Raw genomic sequence first — 23483 nt, forward strand, 5'->3', positions numbered from 1 at the left:
TGGTCCCCAAGGAAGTCATAGCAACAGTTGCCTTACTAAGTAACTGCCTGTGCCTGGCACTTTGCTGAGCCCTTTGAAGCATGAGTTCATTTGCTGTATTCCATCAAATCTAAGACAACAACAACTGAAAGGGTCAGCATTATTTTATGTGCCAGCAAGAAAGAAAAATACAACTAGTTACACTAGAACACAATGCTAAGAGGCCACTGATGTTAGCGTGTGGAAAAATGAATATTTCATAACCAATGAAATACATTCTCGCAACAGTGAAATATGTAGTATTACTTGCAATTTACAGATGGGGAGACGAAGACAGTAAGTGACAGAGCTAGAACCCAGACTCAGGTCTCCCTGCGTCCAGAGCCCAGTTTTTCCACCGGACAGTGCTGCCCCCACGGATTGACTAAGTACCTGCCCTGTCCCAATGTGCTGGCTCATCTCGTTCAGACTCCACAGCAAACCTGTGGGGTGGCACTGGTGTCCTCACTGTGTCCCTGCATGGCCTTTCCTCTGTGCGCATGGAGAGGGAAACAGCTCTAGTGTCTCTCCCTCAGCCAATAAGGACAACTATCCAATCAGGGTAGGACCTCCATCCATAATGACCTTGTTTGACCTTTATTGCCTCCTTAAAGGCCCTGGCTCCAAATACAGTCACACTGAGGGTTAAGGCTTTAACATATGAATTTGGAGGGGACACTACTCAGTCTGTAATGGCTACAAATGACTGTGAACTCCCGAGGCCAGTGGTGTATTGATCTTTCCATTACAGTCCTTCCGAGTGGTCAAAACATTTAAGATTATGTCTACGGAAAGGCAACATCTGCCCCGTTCCCCTTCAAAGCATTTCATGGATGCACCCTGTAGATTTTGTAACTATCACCGGGAGCCATACAAGACCACCAGTTCGGCCATTCAAAATTGGAAACATCTAATGGAAAATAATGGCTTTTTTAAGGTTGTAAAGTACTCTGTCCTGTGTAAGAAGTGTGGCCCAGTGTGCTGACGATGGTGGCCTTTCTAAGGAGGGTGGAAAGGAACCAACAGTTTGAAGGACTAGTAGGAAGTGATAGGTGGGCTTTCATAATTATATTGAGCCCCCCAAAATATTAATTATTTGGGGAATTATGGATCACCGTGTGATGTTATAAACAGTGTAGGTACAAAGTGATTTTTCCCTCTTTGGAAAATTACATAAAATTCAATTAAATGTGGCTCCACTTGGTACAGTGCTGAGCGGAGAAGATCGAACCTGAGAACTCACCATCACCTCTGAGAGTTAAGCGGCCCAAGAGCATAAACTTTCATTCCACATCTTTATTTTTCAATTACAGTTTGCACTCAATATTATTCTGTATTAGTTTCTGGTGTCCAGCACAGTGGTTAGACAGTCATGTACCTCACAAAGTGCTCCCCCCGATATTCCCACTACCCACCTGGCCCCGTACACAGTTATTACAATATTACTGACTCTATTCCCTATGCTGTACTTTACATCCCCATGACTAATCTGTAACTACCAATCTGTACTTCTCAATCCCTTCTCCACTTTCACTCAGCTCCCCCAGCCCCCTCCCCTCTGGCAACCACCAGTCTGTTCTGTTTGATTCCTCATCTTACCCTTCCAGAATCCACACCTTTTATGCCCTGCCACCTTCAACCTGAAAGCTCCAGGAAGGGGGGTAATAAAAGATGCCCTTCATAGCAACTGCTCCCCACAGAGCTCCTGTGCCAGACCACCTCAGGCGCGGAGGGAGGCAGCAGAGCCTCAACGATGCTGTGGCACAAGGGCCGGAGCAAATCCGTCCCGGCTCCTGGGCCCGGGCTCCTGGGAGTGTTCTGCTCCTCAAGCTCCTGCTGCAGCAGTGGCTCCCAGAGGGAGAGGGCACTGTGCCTCCTTCTGCTGCCCTCGCTGGGCATTCAGAGGCCTCCTGGTGGAGTGCTGGTCATGGAACGGTTCAAGTGCTTCGCCTGGAGAACCGCTGTGATGATGAACTGAATGCGCCCTGGTGGTCAGTGCAGGGGCTCAACCAGCATTCCCTCCTTCCTACTCAGAGTTAGATGGAAAAGCCTGGTGCTGATCGGCTGAAAATGCTCTCACCTCGCTCAGAATCTGTTCTAGGGCCTGTGGAGGGCTCAGGCAGGGGTGGGGAGAGGGTGGGTGCGTGGCTGCGGGGGAGGACAGGAGGGCTGCGGAGGCCAGAGCTGGGCGGGCTTGCCTTGCGTTCAGCCCGCCCTTCGCCCGGCGCCCAGACACTCACACCCCCAGCCTGGGCAGGAGCCACCCTGAGACAATGGACAGCTCCCCCAGTGCGGCCCCCACCCAGATGTGTGGAAAGTGGATTTGGAGGGGAGCTAAAAGCCAACACTGTGGCAAGTTCCTTGAGGGGGGCTTCACTTTAAAAAAACCCACTAAGGGAACATTTCAACCTGGATCAACATCTCTTTCAAATGCACCCGCTGAAAGAACCAAGGTCATAAAAGGCCCCCATTCCAAAAAAGATTGTGATCAGAGGCCAATCTGTGCCCCTACAAACATGCACCCACCCTCACCCCAAACCTCCCCTGACCCTGGCCCTGCCCACGCATGCAAGAATGTCTGCATTGCTACGCAAAGCTAAAGTATTTGAAGAAAAACAGTGAGGTGACTGGGACTGAAGCTAGAGGGCTGGGACCGCAGTAAAGAAACAGACGCTCAGGGCTGCCCGGTGAACTGCCTTTGGGCGACATTCGCACTTCAGTCTGAGCGATTGGAACTTCCAGCTGTCGGGCAGTACCCGCCCTGCGCCGCTGCACACAGCCGCTGCGAAACAGCCCAATTTAGCACAGGCCGAGGTCAGTCCTACTGGCTCCTTCCGGCCTCTCCAGTGGGTGATGTCCAGGATGGACTGAGAGATCTTAGAAAGATGGAAATGAAACCAGAAAGAAAAAAAAAAAAAGGAACAAGAGGGAGGGGGGGAAAGGCAGAGAAGAGATGCTGTCTATAACCCAAATGGCCACTTTCCGGCTTACAGAACTGACAGTGTGGGTCAGAGAAGGGGACCAGGGGCCTCAGGACCCCCTCGTACCATATCATGAAGACCCCCGCAGCACTGAGAAGTTGGGGCGGAGGAGAACCTGCCTGGGCCTCCCCTGGGCAGGAAGGGACAAAGGGACACGTAAGGCCAAAGCCCGGGGCAAGGCTGGAGGGAGTGAGGAAACCCAAGGTTGTGTGGGCTGAAGTGCCTGGCCCACAGCTGCCTGTGGGTAAGTGGCCGCGCCGGGGCTGTGGGACTCCCGGCTCATTCCCGGGCGTGAGGCCGCCTCCCCGCCGGCATCCCTGCAACACTTCCCCTCTCCCTGTTTCAACCAACAAATCACACACCAAGGCAATTTGCTGAGAACACGCACCAGCAGTGCTGCCCGCACTTGCTCAAGAAATTGTGTCCGGATGAAGATGTGATTATAATGATGCGTCGGCATGCACAGACACGCTGAAAACACTCCTGTGAGGCGGCTCTTCTCCTGGGCAGGAAGGGAGGGCGGGGATGTAGCAGGGCTGCTCCCCGAGAGTGATGTATATGTGCTGCAAGTGTAGGAGTCACGGTAACAACCATAGAGAATGTTTCAGTTGCCTGAGGCTGCTCCCCAACACTGAGCACTGCGCCCTAGCCCAACACCCACCCAAATGCCTGCCTTTCTGTGCTGCCGGAGGCTCCCCCTCCAAGCCAGGCCACTCTTTGCCTTGACCCAGAACACTCTTCCCACACCTGATCTGCCTAATGAGCCACACAGTCATCCTAGACTCAGCTCAGAGGTGACCACCCCCTCCACAATGTCTTTTCTAATCCCCCCCATTCCAAGTTGGTCCGGCCATGCCTCCCCAGTGCCCCTACTATGTGTGTACATTGTTACCCCATGACAGCACTCACTTTGTTAGGTGCGTGCCTGTTCTTTCTGGACTGTGAGCCCCATTTGTGGTTGTAGGAACCACATCCTACTCATCTTCATAGGCTCAACTGCTAGCAGTGTTCCTAGATTGGATTAGGTGCTAACTAAGTGTTTATTGGATACAGAAGGTGGATAGTTTTGTGGATGGATGGATGGATGGATGGATGGATGGATGGATGGATGGGCAGATGGACATAGAGCTGCAGAGGCTGTCTGCCCGATGACACCAAGGCTGGAAGGATTCTTGTAGAGCTTCAGAGGCATACGCACTAGAGCCAGCAAGGCCCAAGATGAAAGTCATGTTACAATGAGGCAAGTTATAGTCCTTCAAAAAAAAACATCCTGTTGCTCTTTTGCATACACAATTCACATTTTCTGCTCTTGTTACATGCTCTCCACTCAGACATTTTTGCAGTGGATATAACCTTATTATTTTATTATTGGTCACAAACCATGGGTAATTCACTTTTTCAATCAATTTTTGTTGCTTGTTACAGTGCTACATCAGCCAATACTATTTAGTTTCCAGCCAGCTCAACAAATAACTCTGGTGTGATCCCAGTACCAAATTCTGATTGGGTGAATCCTCCTGTGGACCAGATGGTACCAACCCCAGTCAAGGATGCTCCCACACAAGGGCATTCACAGCTTGTATTTTATATAGTACATAATAATTTTCACCTGGTATATGTGAATATTTAAGAATGTGTAGTTTGATGGGTTCTGCAGATGAGGCCTCCTAAAATACATTTCTTCTCAGTTCCAATTTCAATCAAATGGTGGTCTTTACACTGAGTTCTAAGACCACATCTGTGATGGATTGGTGATGTCTGCCATGTGCCAGAAATTGGAGGAGGGGGAGCAGATACCTGGGTTGCTTTACAGACTACCTGTACTATATTATATTACATCTGGAGGTTATCTAGTCTGAACCCAGATGCTGCAGATAGAAAAGCTAGGTCCCCTAGAGAGGACAGCAGGGTAGCAGCCAAGCCAAGATAGAATGTCTCCTGACTCCCGGTCAGGAGCCTTGCAGCTGGACAGAACTGGGTTTGAATCCCGCCTCTGCTGCTTCTTAGCTATGTGATGTTGGGCAATCATATTTAACCAGCAAGGTTGTTATGAGGACTAAACTGTTCAGTGAGCCTATGCAATATTTCCTGCATCAGGGTCTGAAGAACACATGTTCCTATGTCTCAAATCTCTGCCACAGGCTCCTCCCACCCACCCAGTAATTGCCTTTGCTTCCTGCAGACCCCACCCCCTGTGGTCGGTTCTTTCTCTAGTCAAGGCAATGTAGGTAGTTATTAAGAGTGTAGTCTGCTGGGTTCTAATTCCAGCTCTGCCACTTAACTATTCATGACCATAGTCACTGAAATGCTGTGTAGTCTCCCCAAATATGCAGAGGAGATCACAGAAGTGCCAACCCCATAGGTTGTTGTGAAGATCAAGGAGTCAGTACATAGAGAGTCCTTACTAAGAGTTCAAAAAGCATCATCCATGTCTATACCATTAATTAGCCTCCAGTCATTCTTCCGGGCAAGTGACACCTATTCTTACAGGATCAGTGTGAGGACTGAAAGGAACAATGTTCTGAAAAGCGCCTACGTGGCACGTAGCAGGTGTGCTCCAACCGGCAGACATTATTATTGCTCAGTCTCTTTACGGCAACTTGTGCTACTTCCTGATGCCCTCTCTTCTGCTTTGACCTTGTGGGTTGAACTCTCCCTGCAGCTGGCAGAGACGGGGGCAGGGGGATGGGGTGCCTCCCTGCCTCCGTGCTGCCTGCAAGGACATTTCTCCCCTGAGACCCCATTGCTGCCTCTGTTACCAACTGATTTGTGGATTTGATTTTAGTATTTGATTGGATTTTTAGTATTGTTTAAAAAGAGCACAATATAACCATTTGTGAACATGCTTAAATCACTCAGCAGGATGCAATAAAAACATCAAACTGAAAATTATGGCTTAAAAAGCAGGCTCTGATTTCCCGTCCAGCAGTGTGGGGAAGGCAGAAGTTTGCACTGCAGTGGGAGGTGGAGAATGAGGCGGGGAGGGGGCGGAAGCACAGGGCATGGCTAGATGCGGGGGGAACTCATGGGGCCACTGGAGCCTAGAACCTGGGGCCTCTCGGAGCACTGTACCTTTAGGACCCGGCCCCTTCCAAATGGGACAGAGAAGCCCAGAGAAGTTGAGTGGCATGCCCAAACAACACACAGGAAAACCTGCCATCAGCTAGGCGGGGACTCAGATGTGATTCGGTGCTGAGTCCACCTCAGTGCAGAGCCCGTGGGGGCCACCATGGTGGGCCCTCCGCTGTTGCCTGGCTTGGAGAGGGCAGCCCCTGGCCCTCACCTTCTGTACCTGGGCTAGGAGAGAGCAGGATGGCACTGGCAACTCATTCATTATTCAACAAACAAGTATCGAGCAGCTACTATGAGCCAGACTCTGTACTAGAAGCCTGAGGTCCGGTGAGCAGGAAGGGATGTGGGTGTGGCTGGAGAGGGGAATGCCCTTTGGGACAGGCATGTGGGACCAGCTCCAGGTTGACACCTGGAATGAAGAACTTTCATAAGCGCCTCCCTAACCTAAAAAATCAGCAAACACATGTAAACACTGTGCAAGGTGCTTCCATGCCTATTGTCTCATTTAACTGTCAGGGAAGCCTTGTGAGTTGCAGGTTATTAGCTCTGTTTTGCAGATAAGGAAACTGAGGCCCAGAGTAGCTAGGTAACTTAGCCAAGCTACACAGACTATCGGTGGTAGCGCTGTGTTCTTCCTACCACCCCTCAGCTGTGTGGGCTCAGGGAGGAGGAAGAGAACAGACCCCAGGATCTGGGGACACACCCCAAGATGGTGGCAGAAGGGGACTTAAGAAAACAGGAGCCGCTGGAGAGCAGGTTCCCCGTGTTACTCACCTCTCTAACCCCAGAGCCAGTCCAGTGCCGGGCCCCGCGTAGGCGCTCATGAAGGACACTGGGCTGGGCTGCTGGGCTGGCCGGGCTAACAGAAGCCCGTCTGAGGCTTTTGTGACAGCCCAGACTGTCCCCCAACTCCTGTTCCCTGTACCCCCAGGGACCACCCCCTCAGGCTAAGGACTGCCTGGTCAATGGGAGCCTCTGTAAGCGCCTCAGGGAGCCCCGCTTCTGACTGTGTTCTCTGCCAGACAGATGACAAAGGGGATTTCTTTTCCTCCGCTCTCAAGGCACTTTCCGCCAGAGTGAGGGCTCTCTGCTGGTCCCGAGCCAAGGCCACACTGGCCTCGTCTTGATCCGTTTCTCCAAACACGAAGGGAAGAGAACACATCCTGAGCCAAATATTTAGACCAGATCAATCATCTGAGAGCAGCCCCCCTGCTTCCCATCCATCATTCTGGATGGTCAGGAGACACATAGAGTCAACACTGAAGAGTCCGGGAGAGTTTAGATGCGATCTGATCAAGACTCCTTATTTTATGGAGCCGGTGGGTAAGACTCAGAGAGATTACAATTCACTGGCACCTCATGTGGGCGCTACGCTCTGCCCCGGAAGCCTTGGCTTTCCTGAGATATGTTCAGGGACACTGCAGGGCCCAGAGGACTGAGCACATAACTCTGGGCTCCCCACCTGCACCTGCACCAGCACCCCCAGCAGCTCCCCTTTGCTTGTTTATTATATTGGCATCTGTGTCATATTGAATTTGAAGTGGGGCAAGGGGTGGGGAGTTCTGTGGCTTTTGAAAGATTGCAAATCACTTTAAAGAGTTGGGGTTGGGGAGTCTGAGAGACCTGCAGTCTCTTGGCTTGGAGAGGGCAGACCCTGGCCCTCACCTTCTGTACCTGGGCCAGAGACTGTCAATGTAATTTGTGCAGGGAAATGTGCATAACCTGAATGAGCCTTGGTTTCCTCACCTATAAAATGGGGTAACAATACTGCCTGATGGGGTGATGAAACAAGCTTACTCAATTACAGGGCCCAACACAGAGCCTAACGCCCGGAGGGCACCCAGCAAACTGGGCTGCCCGTCTCCCCAGAAGCCCCAGCAGCGCTCCTCTCACAATGCTACCCACTACGTTTCATTCTGGAACCATGAGGAAGAAGTGGCAAAGCTGCTGAGCACCGGCTTGCCAACCGATAACACCTGGGTAGACAGCCCAGCGAGGAGACTTCAGAGGTAACGCAAAACAAGTGTGGGCCACAGGCCCCAGGGCGTCCCTCTGTGAATCCAGTCACCGGAGTGTGTATCTGGGTTACGGATGCAAGGTCCTGGTCATGGCACTCGCCGAGCCAGAGCCCTGGTGGGGAGGCCGGAGGGCAGCAGCGACTCACAGTGAGGCCATGGCTCCAGCGTGTTCAGCATCTGTTATGCACCAGGCGTTCCGAGGCCTGTCTCCTCTCATTACAGAACGAGGCAGAAAAAACATCTTAACATTTCAACTTTAGAATTCCTCTAGAACTGCCTTCCCTTGGGAAAACTTGAGACGATGTTGGTTCTGCTCCTGGAAAAGGTAGCACAGCACGTGAGGAGAGAAAAAGGAGGAGAGGGACTAGGACCGGGCAGGTGAAGGAGCTTTGCTCTGATGCAGACCCCTCCTCCAACTCCTTCTGGTTTCTTCCCCATGTTCTAACACCTTGAGTGAGTGGCTTTCTGGGGACCTTAACAAGGGCCCAAGTTTCTTCTCCTGTCCATGTGACCGAACAAAGACTGGAAGATGTGCGCCAAGAGAGGCAGCTGGGCTACGTGCACCTCGTGTTCAACACTCCCAGTGGCCCTCAGAAGTAGCGAGCATCTCAGGGTGATATTCTTGCAGAAAACGGGAATCAGAGAGGCTCAGCCGCTGGCTCCAGGCCCCACACTAAGTAAGCGGCAGAGGAGCCAGGATGGAACCCAGCTTGGCCTGACCGCAGAGCATGTGCTCCTAACACAGCTGCTCCCGGCAGACACGGGACCAGGACCTCAGCCAGGTGGGTGAGGGAGGGAGAGACACAAGTCAGGCCAACCAAACGAACATTCTGACCTAGCCCGGGGAGGAGCCTGCAGGGATACCTCCCAGCCTGAAGTGATTTGGTCCAGGTGGGCATCTTAGGTCATCAATGAAGCAAAAGGCCACATGGCTGATGTAACAAAAGAGCCAAGTGGGCATCAGGTGAGGTGGGTGGGCCTCTCTCCTTGTCTCCCTCCTCCTGTTTCTCTCCTCTTGCCTTTCCTACCCTTTCCAGGAACGGAATGAATATATTCTTATGCAGTTTCATCATCCTTTCAGGAGCGCCCCCCTCCACGCACCCCCCACGCCCACCCCCCGCAGCAGCATCCCAGCCAAGGCCTCAGGCACAGGCTGCAGACACAGGAAAAGAACAAGTGAGCTTGGGACGGGCCTGGGAGAAGGGCCTACTCCCTTGGGGCCGCTCAGGTGACAGACAGGCCTTGGGCTGCTCTGCTACCTGCAGCGCCACCTGCTGCCCTGCCTCGGGCTCTGTGGGCTGGGAGAGGCCAGGGGAGCCAGTGGCCCAGGGCCAGCACAGGATGTCCCCAGGGCAGGGAGGGAGGAAGCACAAGTTCCTAGTGATGGAATGAATAGACTGTAAAGAGAAGCCTCAAAGCAGTGGAGCAGGAAAGGCAAGCACCAGGGTTCAGTCACAGAAGTTCTGAGTTCTTTGCTCAGTTCATAAGTTTAAGCAATTATCCCAAGCCACCAGTTCCTTGGCACAGTGAAAAAAATGCAGAAGGAAAGACAAACAATCAAGTAAATGCAGGAACAGGTCAAGGCTCAATCCTGGGCATCTCTCCTCTCTCCCTGGTCTGGCTCATCCACTCCGCAGCCTCATTGTTCACCAAAGCTTCCCACATTCCCATCTCCAGACCAGATCTCTCCCCGCTCAGACCCCTAGGTCCCGCTGCCTGGTGTCGTTTTGACTTGGACGTCTGAATTGGCAGGAGCCCTTATCATAATAAATCCAACTCAAAGTAACTTTATGTGAAAAAGGCAGAGATTTGTTGGTCTGTAGAACCAAACTGTAAGGAGAGCAGAGTGGAGCTGGGCTATTTGCTAAATAAACGAAAGGATGGAAACACATAAAAGAGTTTATTAGGGGAAGGGGATAGGAGCTAAGTCCTGATGAGCACCTACTAGCTGCTGGGCACTTAGTCGGATGAGACCAAGTGCTGGGGGTGGGGGCTCTGAAGTTTACCCAAAGTCACACAGCTAGCCCGTGAAAGACGGGCTCAAGGTTCTGTCTGGCCCATCGCACTGCTTCTAGTTCTTAAAGGAAAATAATATATTTAGAGTCTATAATTAAACATAGGGACTTAAGAGACAGAAGTCTCTTCACTCACAATATACTCGTTGTTTGAACTGTCTCTTTGCACCCCAGCCAGGCAGTTGGGTCTCCTCAAACACCCCTCATGATGGGGAACTTACTCTCCATATGGTGATTTTATTACTGAATCATACAATAGGTGAGAAAGTTGAGACAATCCTTCTTTAAGGTTAAATAAGGTGGGCCTGGCTGGGTAGCTTAGTTGGTGAGAGCATCAGCCCCATGCTCCACGGTTGTGGGTTCAATCCCCTGTCAGGGCACACACAAGAATCAACCAATGAATGCATAAATAAGTGGAACAGCAAATTCATATCTCTCTCTCTCATTAATAAAAAAAATAAGGTAATGCATGTACTGCGTCTACCACGGTGCCTGCAACATCAATAATTGCCATCGTGGTCTCTACTTCCCTTATTACAAACTATTCTTGTGTCTACCTTTCTTTCCCTTGGGATGCCTGAAAACAAATCTAGTTCATCTTCCCTGAGACGGCCCTTCAGATATTTGAGACAGTGCTTCAAGGGCCCCCAGAGGCATTGCCTGCCCAGGATAAACAAATACTCCAACCTATGTTTAGACACTCACTGGTAAGCAAGAGTTGATACTGTATACACTGTGATTTTCCAGGGGCCGTGGCATGTGAGGCTTCAGAAAAGCTGGTGGAGCAAATGATGAGGCAGCCTCAGTAGGGGTGGCCGTGGTATCTGGATCACGACCTCTGCAAAAAAGGGAAGTGGCTGACCCTGGCAGACCTCAGCTCGTCACCAGAGCTTTGCCAGCTACGTTCTCGGGCCACCCATCGTGGGACCTTGTTCTAGGAGACAAAAAAGAAAGGAGAATCCCCCAAAGTTGATATACATCATTCCAGACCCCCAGCCTTACCAAAAGTCAGTTTGTGCATTCATGGATCCAATACTGAGCAATGTAGGAGACCTAATCCATTCTAATCATTGCATATCAACCCCGAATACTTCCTATTTACAGATGCGGAAACTAAGGTTTAGAGGAGAGCAGTGAATTATCCACATTATACAGGACATTTGTACAAAGGCCTGGCCCACTCATGAATGCCAAAGAAAGAGGAGATAGTGAAGCACACCTGCATGAACAGGGAAAAAGAAAGGAGCCATCAGATAAAGGCACAAGAGGGAAGCTCTGAAAGCCCTCACTGGTGTGGTTCTCCCTCCCCCTCCCCAGTTCCCTGTAAGAAGATGCCAGCCAGTGTGACTGGCACAAGGCGGGAGGCAGAAATCCCCAGGACTGCGTGCTGGCTCTGCCCCTGACAAGGCGCGTGATCTCGAACAGACTACTTAACCTTTCCAATACTCAGGTTCCTCGTTCGTAAAATGAGAATAGGAACATCTCCCTCAAAGGAGTCCTGTGAATATTAAATAAAATAAGTGTGGGGAATTTGTGTTCTCAGTAACAGCGGAGTAGCTTTTATCAGACCAAGTCTCCAGGAAATAGGACTTAGACGCAGAATGTCTAAAACCACTGTTTGACCAGACTGGAGCAGGCAGACACTGAAGGGCACACAGCCCTTGAGGTCAGGGCCCTGTGCTGCTGGGTGAGGTGCGCATTTATTTACCTGACCTCTGCCTCCAGGGCACGTCCAGTTCTAAGGGGTCTCTGGGGATGGCGTTCCAGCACCAAGCAGCCCTCATGGAGTTAAAAAGTCACAAATCAGAGGTCAGGGTTGCCAGAAAGTTTGAAAATTGGGAAGAAACAATGGAGGCCCAAAGACAGTGCAACATTTTGAAATGCTAAAAGAAAACACTTAACCTGGAATTCTATGTAGAGTCAAAATGAGTTTCAAAAATAAAGACAAAGCTGAGAAAATTTGCCACAAATAAACCATGAGTAAAATATATGCTTGTAGTACAAAAAATAGTCAAGAAACCTCTTCAGCCTGAAAGAAACTGATATCAAATGGAAATTCAATACAGGAAAGAATGACGAACAGGAAGGGATGGAATTAGAACTCTATGCGAAGTGGTACAATATTAATTCAAGGTAGGCCACATATTGTAAATCCCAGGGAAACAACTCAGACTAATAATACAAAGAAGTATAAATCAAAAGCCGGTAGAGGAGATGGAATGAACTATTAAAACAATATTAATTAATACAAAAGGAGTCAGGAAAGAGATAACAAAAGACGAAATAGCAATGGGGACAAATGGGAAACAAAGCCAGATAGTGGGCTTCAACTCCGTGGTGTGAAGAACTACGTTAAATGTAAGTGGATTAATCTCTCCACTCCTGTCAGGGTAAAATAGCAACACCCAGATCAGTTGCTTACAAGAGATTACCTGAAATATATAAATATTCTGACAGATTAAAAGGACAAAAAAGAATGGAAAAAGACAAACAGTAAGCATAAGATTCATGCCTTTCTGTTTCTTTCTTGTGCAAGTTTTGTGGGGGGGAGGGTTTCAAGGAAATTGTCCATTTCATCTGAGTTCTTTAATTTATTAACAAAATAACTTATAATAATCTCTTACTATTTTTAAAATGTCTATAGAATTAGGAGAGATATCCTCTCTTTTCTGATATTGGTAACTTGTGTTATCTTTTTACTTATTGTTATTCATTAATTTCAAATTTAGTTATGCTTTGGTCAGAAAACATACTCCCTACAGTTTTTCAATATATTGAGATTAGTTTCATCGTCCAGCATCTGGTGTATCATGGTGAATGGACCACGTACACCTAAAAAGTATGCGAATTCCATAATTGTTTGGACAGTGCTTTTTAAAAAGCAATGATGTCAAGTTGTTTGATGGTGTTGCTCAGATCTTCTATGTTGTTGCTGACTTTTTGTCTCCTTATTCATCAGTGACTGAGAGAGCAATGCTGAAATCTCCAACTCTGAATGTGTCTATTTTTCCCTTTAGTTCTGTCAATTTTTGCTTCATGTATTTTTGAAACTTACCATTAGGCAATACATCTTTAGAATTTTTATATTCTCTTGATCCTGTTATCATTGTGAAATAACCCCCTTTAGCTCATGCAGTATCTTTGCTGTGAAGTTCACTTTGTGTAATGGACATTTTGTTGAGCAAAAGAAGCCAGACATAAAAGAGCACATAGTGTAAATTTTCATCTGTATGGAATTTGAGAACTGGCAAAGCCAACCAAAGGCGATAAAATCCCTAGCAGCAATTGTCTGGGCAGGTGTGGGGCTGATCAGAAAGGGACAGGAAGAAACTTTCTAGGGTGATTTAGACTGAAGTGGTAGGTACATAGGTGTACTCATTTTTCAGAATTTGTCAAACTGTGCACTGAAAATGTGTGTGTTTTATTTTTTATTCTTAAATTTAAAAAAAAAAGGTATATAAAGAACTTGGCTTGGGGCTTAACACATAGTAAGTGCTCAAGAACCATTAGTTCCCTCATCCTTCACCCTCTTCATCCCCAGCAGGCAAGCACCGTAAGTGTTAGAACATTTTATGGTCATTGGACCTCTGAGAATAAGTGGCATGTTCCCCAGAAGAGCTGTCTACCATGTGACACTGGAGGTCTCAGCTAGTCAGATCCAAGGACCATAAACAACAGGGTTTGTGCCCCAGGCCATTTCAGCCTGAATCTTCCTCCAGGTTTCAACCTCTGGGCCTAGGTCTGGGGTCCCAAGTAAAAAGGGTAGAATTTAACTGGGTCCTTCTATGGAATGGGAGATGACAAAATGTGGAGGTGGTAAGACACATGGCATGTGTAAAAGTCTCTGTGAAGATCGGCATTTCTTGAAGGCTGTAAGGGATAAAATAGGAAAAGTAGTGTTAGAGCCAGATGTGGAAGGCATGTGAGGCCAGTGGAGTTTGGATTGTCACGTAGTAGATGCTCAATAATTGTTTGTTGATTGCATAAGTGAATGAATGAGCTACTGACTCCACTGAGGCTAACCTCCCAGGCTGACTGCTGCCCCCTTCTCCCTGTCTTGCAGCTCACATACCTGCCCCCACCGTGGGGCGAGTGCCGATCCTCAGAAATGGGACTCGACTTCTTTCCTGTTTACAGTATCACCGCCTGTAGGATCGACTGTGAGACCCGTTACATCGTGGAGAATTGCAACTGCCGCATGGTCCACATGCCAGGTCAGTGCCAGGGGACGGGTGGCCGCAGGGCCCCACCGGGGACCACCTGGGACCTTCTTTGCATTTCTTGCCCTGCTGGGAAACACTTCGCCCACACCATGAGCATCTCAAGGGGTGCCATTCTGGGAAGACTGTTAGTTGGTGCCCAAGCATTTAGAGAGCACATAGCAACATCCACCCTAGCGGCCAAGGCAGCATCCTGGTGTCCAGAAGTGTCCACATGTCTGGAAAACATTCCTTCCAATGCTCAATATGTTTGCTAATTGTTTGCTGTGTCCAGATATCTGGATGCTTGCAATTGTTGCATCCTGATGTGGTGCAAACATCCAGATGTTTGTTGCTTTCATCCAGATGTTTCCTTCTTGCATCCAAAGGTCCAGCACTCTTTCAAATGAGGCAAAGTCCATCAGACAGCAAGTAAATCTGCATGTGCAGATGTTCCTTCCTGTTGTCGGACTAACAGTGCACGCGGCCATCTCATCAGAGAGGGCCGGCATGTCAGAGGCAGCCTTGCAGTGGGGCTGGGGGCTGATTAGGGCAGGAAGACTTTGGTGTTGCATCATGGAAGGATGACTGGGGCTGGAGGCAGAGCCTTTGCTTCTAATTCAGGTTCCTCCACTCACCTGGTGTGTGTCCTGGCCCCAGTTTCTAAACCTCTCTGTTCTCACCTTCATTATCTTTAAAACAGAAACATTAGTTGTTTTGAGGATAAAATTAGGCTAAGACATAAAAGTACTTTTTAAACTGCAGAAGCCAGTAGTTGTTGTGTTAGCATATGGGAAGAGGAACCAAAACCTTAACTGAAGACCTACTACGTTCCAGGAAGTTTGTTATCATATTTAACAGGTACTATTTCATGTTTATAGCATGCTTTATTTAAAGTATATTTAACAAAATCCTTATATGGGACACTGAGTTCATCATCAATTGTTTTCTGATATAACCAATGCTGAAATGAACATCCTCACAGCTAAATTTTGAATTTTTTCATTAGTAATCAGTAACTTATTTGGTAATCTAAGATTATAATCATTGATCTTTAAAATAACCTCTGAGCTGCCTAGAAAACAGGCCAAAAGGAAAATGTATCAATTAAATTTATTATTATTATTATTAGAAAGGAGGAAACACAACAGCCCCTCAGCCCTTGAAAAAAAAGTGTTGGGGAAATGGTAAAGAAAAGACACTGCCCTGACCAGCCTGGCTCTATTGGCTGAGCATCATCCCACTAAGCGAAAGGTCACCGGTTCAATTCCCTGTCAGGGCACATGCCTTGGTTAGTCCCCGTTTGGGGCCTGTGTGAGAGGCAACCAATTGATATTTCTCTCGCACATTGATGTTCCTCTCCCTCTCTTTCACCCTCCTTTCCCCTCTCTCTAAAAATAAATAAATAAAATACTTTTAAAAAATAAAAGACAAGACATTGCAGCAGAATTTAGCACTTGGTAAAAGAAAAAACAATAAAATAGGTCCTGGATTTCTGCAAAGATACACCAGAAATTACAATTGAGCAACAGTTAATGTTACCCTCCCTCTGCCTGGACTGGGCCAGCAGCCGGGGGAGTTTCCCTCCTGGAACCGGAGGGAACAGCAAGCAGTGAAAATTTCCATCATTCCGCCCATGACACTGTGATTGGCCTCTCAGTCACTAATGTGGAATTCAGGACACAGTGAAGAGGAACTTACAAAGCAGGCCTTCTCGCCTGCAGCACTGTGGTGTGGTGGAAAGAGCCCCAGCCTCAGGCTCAGACTGACCTGGGTTCAAAGCCCCCCTCCCTCACTGCCACTCTGGTGTCCTGGGAAGGCAGGATACAGTATTTCTTACTTCATAGGGTGCCCCTGTGATAATTAAGGAGATGATCCCTCACACAGGGCTCAGTAGGTGCTTACTGCCTCCCCCACTTTCAGCGGCCGGGGTTTTCTCACCCATCAGCAGCGCAGCAGTCTGTGAAGGTCCCATTATCGCTGGCCCAAGGTCAGAGAAGATGAGAACCAGCCCCTATGCCCCCAGGCTGCCCTGATTAAGGGCTCCCTCCGGACTTTGCTCTGGCAGACTGCTGCCCCTGCCAGCACCGAGATATACTCCCTTCCCCCAGCCCCGCAGCCGCCGGGGAGGGTTTGCTGCCTGAGTACCTCTCCTTGTGTTTCTCCTTTGCAGGGGACGCGCCTTTCTGTACCCCTGAGCAGCACAAGGAGTGCGCAGAGCCTGCCCTCGGTCAGTACCGGGGACACGTGGAGTGACGGGGAGGGCCTGAGATGGAGATCTTCTGGGTGTGGGAGAGAGATTGGGTGGGAGGGGGAACAAGGGTGGGGGGAAGAGGCGGGACAGAGTGGCATGGACGCGGGAAAGCGAGGCAGAGAGCAGTCAGGGAGGCCCCGATGCCGTGGATGAGGGCTGGGAAGGGCACGGGGCGGAGAGGTGGGGAGAGAGGAGTGGGTGTCAGGGGGGAGCTTGGCAGTGTTTCCCTACACGCGCCTGGGGGTTCACATAGGGAGGCCAAGGTTGTTCCACAGCAGTTAGCCCAGGAAGGCAGGGGAACGGGCAGAGGGAAGGCCCGTTGCCTGTGCATTCCACGTGTACATTCCACGTGTGCAATGGAAGGCAGTGAGCACTCCCCCTCCTCCTGCGTGGTGTTTTTGGGTTGGAATAACTCTGCTGATTCCTTCTGCCACTGCCCACCTCCGCCCAGAAAACCAGGTGAGAGAGATTCCTGCAACAAGCTGCACCCCCAAAGCTAGACCCACTCCACATGCCTGCCTCTCTCCAGCTGTGGGAAATGGTTTACCATCAAGAGAAGCAGAGAGAACTTATAAATCATATGGACTCAAATGCTAAGGGCGGGGGGTGGGGTATAGCTCTGGAATCACATATCCAGGAGGACTGGTTCGGGGAGGCCTGGCTGAGAGGACAGGAAGTGGCGTTCAATGTGCGTGAAGACTCAGCCTCTCCTCGGAGTGAAGTCTCCACAACAGCCATGGGTAGCCAGGAACACGGAGGCAGATAGAGGGAAGAAGGAGGGAGGGAAATGACGTCTCCAACCAACAGGTCTTACAAGGAAGAAGAGAGGAGAAGGAGTTCAGGTGCAGGGAGTTTGCCTCCAAGGAAAAGAATTGTGAATCTTTGCCTACGCCCTAACCCAGCAGGCACAGGGGGTGAGCGCTGGCTAGGAGGAGCCCCAGAAGAAATGGTGCTGAGCCCTGGTTTCAGAGGCGGTGGTCTCCCACACCTGCCTGTGACAGGCAGCCCGCGTTGTGGGTGAGAACACGGAGGCTGGGAGCAGAGAAGAAGGCCCTGGGAAGTCGAAGTGGCCTGGGCAACCTTGGAGCTATTCTCCAAAAGGGGCGCTTAACAACAGTTTTTAAAGGGCAACAAAACAGTAAAAGAAGCAGGAGGAAACAGGACCAACCGAGAGTAACCTAGAAGGAGTGGGCACTTTTGTGTAAGTGCTCACATCCTGAACCTAAAGCAAAAGCCCAGCTCACCCTCTCTCCTCAGCCCCACCCCCTCACTCACCAGGAGAGTACCTCTTCCCAGGGGCTCCCTTCTCTGCTTCAGGACAGGCTCCTCTGGGCCCAGGGGTCCCAGTCCCCGTACCTGGCTAAGCCTCACCTCCCTCTCCCCTCCAGGTCTGCTGGCAGAAAAGGACAGTAATTACTGTCTCTGCAGGACCCCCTGCAACCTGACCCGCTACAACAAAGAGCTCTCCATGGTGAAGATCCCCAGCAAGACATCAGCCAAGTACCTCGAGAAGAAATTTAACAAATCAGAAAAATATATCTCGTAAGCTCAGTGGGCATGTGGACAGGGGAGTGGGGGGGGGGGGGGGCGGGTGGGATATGAATTTGGAGGAAATTGGGGGCAACTGAGGAAGAAGGCAAAGGTAAGCAGTTAGTTCCATTTAGCAAACATTAAGCCTCTACTATGTGCCAGGCTCTATGCTCAGCTCTCAGAATCTGAAGACAAAAATGATTAAGATGCAGCCCCAGCCTTTAAGGAGCTTATACTTTTGTGGGGGGACAAGTATAGAGCTGAATGCTACAAAGGCTGAACAGGCAATAAGGCTACAGGGAGATGGATGACTGCATCTTTCATGAGGATATGGTCAAAGAAAGCTTCAGGGATTTTTTTTTTTTCCTTAAAACGATGCATAGGAGTTTTCCAGGCAGGCCTTGCACATTCTGTTCCCTCTTCTGGGAATGCTTTTCCTCTCACTCTTGACCTAACCAGTCTTTCATTATGCAGTTCTTCATTTAAATGCCATCTCCTCCAACAGCTAGATTAGACCCACTCCTATTATTTTTATTCCAAAGCACTTGTGTTTTTCTTTATAACACTCACGCCCTATATTGTGTAATTCTATATTCGTGTGTGTGTGTGTGTGTGTGTGTGTGTATCACTTGCTGCCCCAGTAGATGGAAAGCTTCCTCAAGGCAGGAACCTCTTTTTTTTGGTTCCCTGCTGTGGAGTGTCTGACACAGGCTTGATGCTCAAAAAATATCTTTGGACAGAATAAATGAATGAAAGACACGGGAGAAGAGGGAGGCCCAGGCAGAGGCTCCACAGAGGGAATCAGCACAGGACAGACAAAAGAACTGCAAGCGAAAGCAGGCCAAGTGGCTGTGTCTGGGCAACAGGGTCCGAGCTGGGTGTGAGGCAGGGACTGGAGATGGGCAGGAAGTGGATTTTATCCTAAGAAAATAGGGAGCCACCGAAGAGCTCCAAGTATTTGAGTGACAGACTCTAATTTGTATTTTAGATCACTGCTCTTCAACAGAACTTTCTGCGACGAAATGTTCTCTATCTGTGATGTCCAACATGGCAACCACTAGCCACATGTGGCTACTGAGCATTTTAAACATAGCTTGAGCAACTCAGGAACTAAATTGTAGTTTTATTTAATTAGAAGTAGTCTAGCAGTTTTAGAAAGATCCGTCAGGCAGCAGTTTAGAGGATGGATGGGAAGCCCAATGGGCAGGAGGGAGCCTGTCAGGAGATAGTTGCCATAAACCGGGCAAGAGATGGTGGCCCTTGGAATAGCGCCTCAGAGAGCCCTGCACGGAGAGAGCAGATCGGCTCCCTTCTCCCCAGCCGCTCCCTCCTGCCAACACAGTCACCAGAGCCCTGCCTACGGCTGGTGTCTGCAAACCCAACTGCTCTGTTCAGCGGGTTGAGGGCGGAGGCATGAAGGGCACTGTCAGCAACGCTGAAGGAGTGGGAATCGTAGGAGGTGCCGGGTCGTGCTGCTTAGCAGGCGTTTGCCGACAATAATGAAGCCTCCTGCCAAGACGCGTCTCATTAACACATCTGCCTGAAGGAACAAAAGGGAACCAAGGTGCTTCTGCCAGAACCCCCCACCCTAGCCAGAAAGAAGTTTGCACCCTAAAAAGTTGCTCAGGCTCTGGCAGCTGGCTTGGCAATGCCAAGGCAGTGCCTCCCACGAGGAGAAGCTTGCTGTAAATCCCACTAGGAGCTCTGGGGACTCTCAGGCATAGGCGGGGATGGCAGCGGGGGCAGGCGGGCCTCACCAAGAGACAAGTGTGATCTCACTTATATGTGGAATCTAATGAACAAAATAAACTGATGAGCAAAATAGAGACAGAGGCATGGACACATGGAACAGACTGACAGATCTCAGAGGGGAGGGCGGGTGATGGGCGCTAAGAGCCGTGGGGGCGGGTGGAGGAGGGCTAAGGGGCGATATGTGGGGACGGAAAGGGACTTTGCTTGGGTGACGGGCACATGAGGCAGCGTGCAGATGATGTTTGATTGAGCTGTACACTTGAAACCTGTATGGTGTTATGAACCAACATCACCCCAATAAACTCAATTTTTGAAAAACCGAATAAATAGAGGAGAGTCCTCTCCTGCAGGTAAAAACCCAGGCAGGCCCTTTGGAGGCCCAAGAACCTGCAGAGTAGGCAGGACCCCTGCAAAGCATGAGAAGAGTGGGGGGAGAGAGAACTAGGGGGCAAAGAGGGCCGCTCATCTGTGTCTCCTGCCCTGTGCAGAGCACTGGGCTGGGAGTCAGGACTCCTGGTTTCAAATCCCAGCTCTGCCACTAACCAGCTCAAACTTGGGGCCAGTTTTTTCACACCCTGGGGCCTCAGTTTCTCCATCCGTCCAAGGGAAAGCTGTGTTAGACGATCCCTGTGGATGCCGATGGCTCCCCCCATGTATGGTGCTGAACATTCCCTCTGCAGAGAGAACATCCTCGTTCTGGATATATTTTTTGAGGCTCTCAATTACGAGACAATTGAACAAAAGAAGGCGTATGAAGTTGCTGCCTTACTCGGTAAGTTGAAGTGTCTGTTGCACAAACGTCCACATCTCACCGAAGGTGAGAGGGAGGGGGATGGCAGGTGGGGGCGGGCAGGCAGGCAGGCAGGCACAGGCGAGCCTGCCGACGAGTCTAGCCTTTATACTCATGAATGGTTCCTTCCATCCTTGTCCTACTCCTGTCCCAGAGTGGGAAGAACTTCAGTGAAGCACAGGTTTTAGGACAGTTCATGCCATCTCTGCCTCAGTTTCCCTATCCACACATTGAGGCGGCTACGCTAAGGGTCTTGCAGAGCCTTTCTAGAGCCACCCCCTTGGAGTCCGTGGTCGTCTGCCCCCAGGGTGGAGTCAGAGCCTTGGGGCCGTGGCTGGCACAGAGAGCTGTCGGGTTCGGGGAAGGCTGAGCTGTGGCTGGTCCCCAGGGGAGCCCCCACCTGGAAAGCAGTGTTACTGCATTGAGAAGGCCCAGTGACCCGCCCCCGACTTGTCCCCAGATATCTATAAACCTGACTGCCACCCACGCAAGTTCACATCAGCTCCCCTGTCCCATAGACACCCCACTTGTCCCCAGATATCTATAAACTTGACTGCCACCCACACAAGTTCACATCAGCTCCCCTGCCCCATAGACACATAATGGAGGCAGGGAGTTCATTTCAACCCTGCCCAAGCCCAACACAAAATTCACAAGACCCCAGAGGAAGAACAGTTGGAAGACCTGCCGCTTGGGCCCTCCTCCCAACTCCCCCTCACTCTCAAGAAAGGCTCTGCAAAGAAAAGGAGTTATTGTTGCCTCTGTGAGCTGAACAGGTGAGAGCGGCGGGAGGAGGGGGCCGGGAACAGGCCCCTCCTACCTGCGAGTATAAAGGAAGGACCAGCTCTGAGAATGTGGGCAAGTGGCTTCTCCTCACGGGCCGTCAGGTCCCTCATCTGTAAAATGGGTCTAATAAAACCCACTTCATGTGGTGGCTGTGGTGGTTAAATGTGATAAAGCCCCAGCTCCCAGAAGGTCCACGAAGAGTCATTTCTGGTACCTGAACGGTCTCCACGCCAGAGTCCCAGGACCCAGCGGGTGTTTCAAGGCGCCATCTGGGCCTTTCTGCACCTCCCACAGGAGGCTGGGGGCTGGGCCGCAGCTGGGTCCCAGCTGGGTTAAGGTGGCTGTCACTCAGGCCTCTGAGGCCCTTGTGGCCCTTGTGTACTGAGCCTAGAGACATGCGCCCTGGGCCCGAGGCAGTGGTCACGCCCTGGAGATGTAGGCCCCTCACCCGCTCTTGCCACCTTTTATTTCCTAAAGAGGACTCGGGACACGCTGCCTCCCCTCCGGCCGCCCCACTCCCCACATAAGCTCACATCTCACACACATGCACACGCGCACACACACACGCACAGGCACACACAGAGCAGGGAGGGCCCGGGCTCCGAATCCATCATGAGGGACAGCTCGGCTCTGCATCAGACACGAGGATGAGCGTTCCCAGCGTCTCATGCCCACCCAGAATAGCCCGCTGAGAAAAGCATGCTGCCATCTGTGGCTCTGCAACGAGAGCATGTGCCACCTGTGAACCCGCAGCCACCAGGCTCAGCCAGGCCCGGCTCTCCCTGCCACACGGCCACACCCTCCCCTCAGTGCACACCACACCCCGACGCCACACACGCACTGTGATGAGCCACACACACAAGTGAGCGCCTGCACAGACCTGCCTGCACACGCACTGCGTGCCTGCAGACTCACACACTCATGTCCAGCTGCGTCCGCACACAAACACACTCACACCTGACATGAACACACATAAGTGCACACTCCCCAGTAAACCTCCACTGAGGACACTGGAGCGAGCAGTGAGGGAGGACAGGAAGGAAGGGGAGCCTTTTCGAGCCCAGCACCAAGTCCTGCCAGGAAGGCCCCTCCCCAGGACCTCGGCTTGTTCAGGATGTGGTTGTCAGGCTCCTCCCAGTTATAATCGGTGATAATTGGCATAGGCGTGGGCAGAGATGCCCATCAGGAAGTTCTCAAACCAAGAGGTCAGCCTGGAATCTCCAGGAGGACAGTATGCCCACCGCCACCTGCACCCGCATTGTCCCCAGCCCAGCCTCAGAGGTCACAGCTGGAAACGACTGTGCAGCCCATCACCTCCAATCCCCCTCCCAATGACCTCGCCTTTTAGGGTCCTTTGAAGGCAAAACTACTGAGAGGTGGGGTCTTATCAAAGCCACACAGCAAGCTGGTGGCCGTTCCAAGCTCAGGGCCCCCGAAAACAGTGGAACAAAGACCTAAGGCTTCTGGGGGATCACTGTCCCCTGCAGAATGGGATAATAGCTTCTCCGATATGAACCCTTCCACTACAAATGCCCAGGCACACATACATAGTGTTTTCAGTCAATGTTAGGAGGTCTCCAAATATCTGAAGCTCCCACAGGAGAGTGGCTTTCAGACTTGGTGGGCCCAAGGACCACCTGGGGAACTCATAAGTCCTGACTTCCAACCCCCACCCAAGAGATTCTGATTTCATAGGCCTAGGGTAGGTCCAGGCATCCACACTGATTACAGGTCTCCCAGGAGAGTGATGCAGGGGCATCTAAAGACCAGTCTGGAATAACTTGGGTCAAAGGGGCCCATCCACCCCAGGGTAAGGACCTCTGCTCTACAAAGAGAACACATTGAACATTTACCATTTACCTGCAGGTAAGGGAGATAGAAGCTGCTTCCAGTGGGGGACAGGTGCCCCAAGGTGGCCCTGAAGGCCGTGTCATGATCGAAGGCAGGGGGAGGCCTCTTATGACACTGCTCCTGAGACCCCCACCCAGCACACCCGACACACGTGTCTCAGGCTAGCCTGTGCCATTGACAAGGGCAAGGGCCACTCCTGCCTTATCTCTGTTCCTAG

At 50.6% G+C, this 23483-nt stretch overlaps 1 protein-coding gene across 2 annotated transcripts in view; it reads left to right on the forward strand.

The window, feature by feature from the left end:
- Positions 1-23483, forward strand: part of ASIC2 (acid sensing ion channel subunit 2) — a 910697-nt gene that overhangs the window by 883559 nt on the left and 3655 nt on the right. For both annotated transcript variants that reach the window (XM_054573128.1, XM_054573127.1), the window contains exons 4-7: positions 14168-14318; positions 16477-16533; positions 17946-18099; positions 20520-20611. In XM_054573128.1, coding sequence (XP_054429103.1) covers positions 14168-14318; positions 16477-16533; positions 17946-18099; positions 20520-20611 — 454 coding nt within the window. The remainder of the gene's footprint in view (positions 1-14167; positions 14319-16476; positions 16534-17945; positions 18100-20519; positions 20612-23483) is intronic.

This window comes from Pteronotus mesoamericanus, unplaced genomic scaffold (genome assembly GCF_021234165.1).
Source record: "Pteronotus mesoamericanus isolate MK-2021 breed Mesoamerican mustached bat unplaced genomic scaffold, CSHL_Meso_final contig_246, whole genome shotgun sequence".
In the NCBI taxonomy this organism is placed as follows: Eukaryota; Metazoa; Chordata; class Mammalia; order Chiroptera; family Mormoopidae; genus Pteronotus; species Pteronotus mesoamericanus.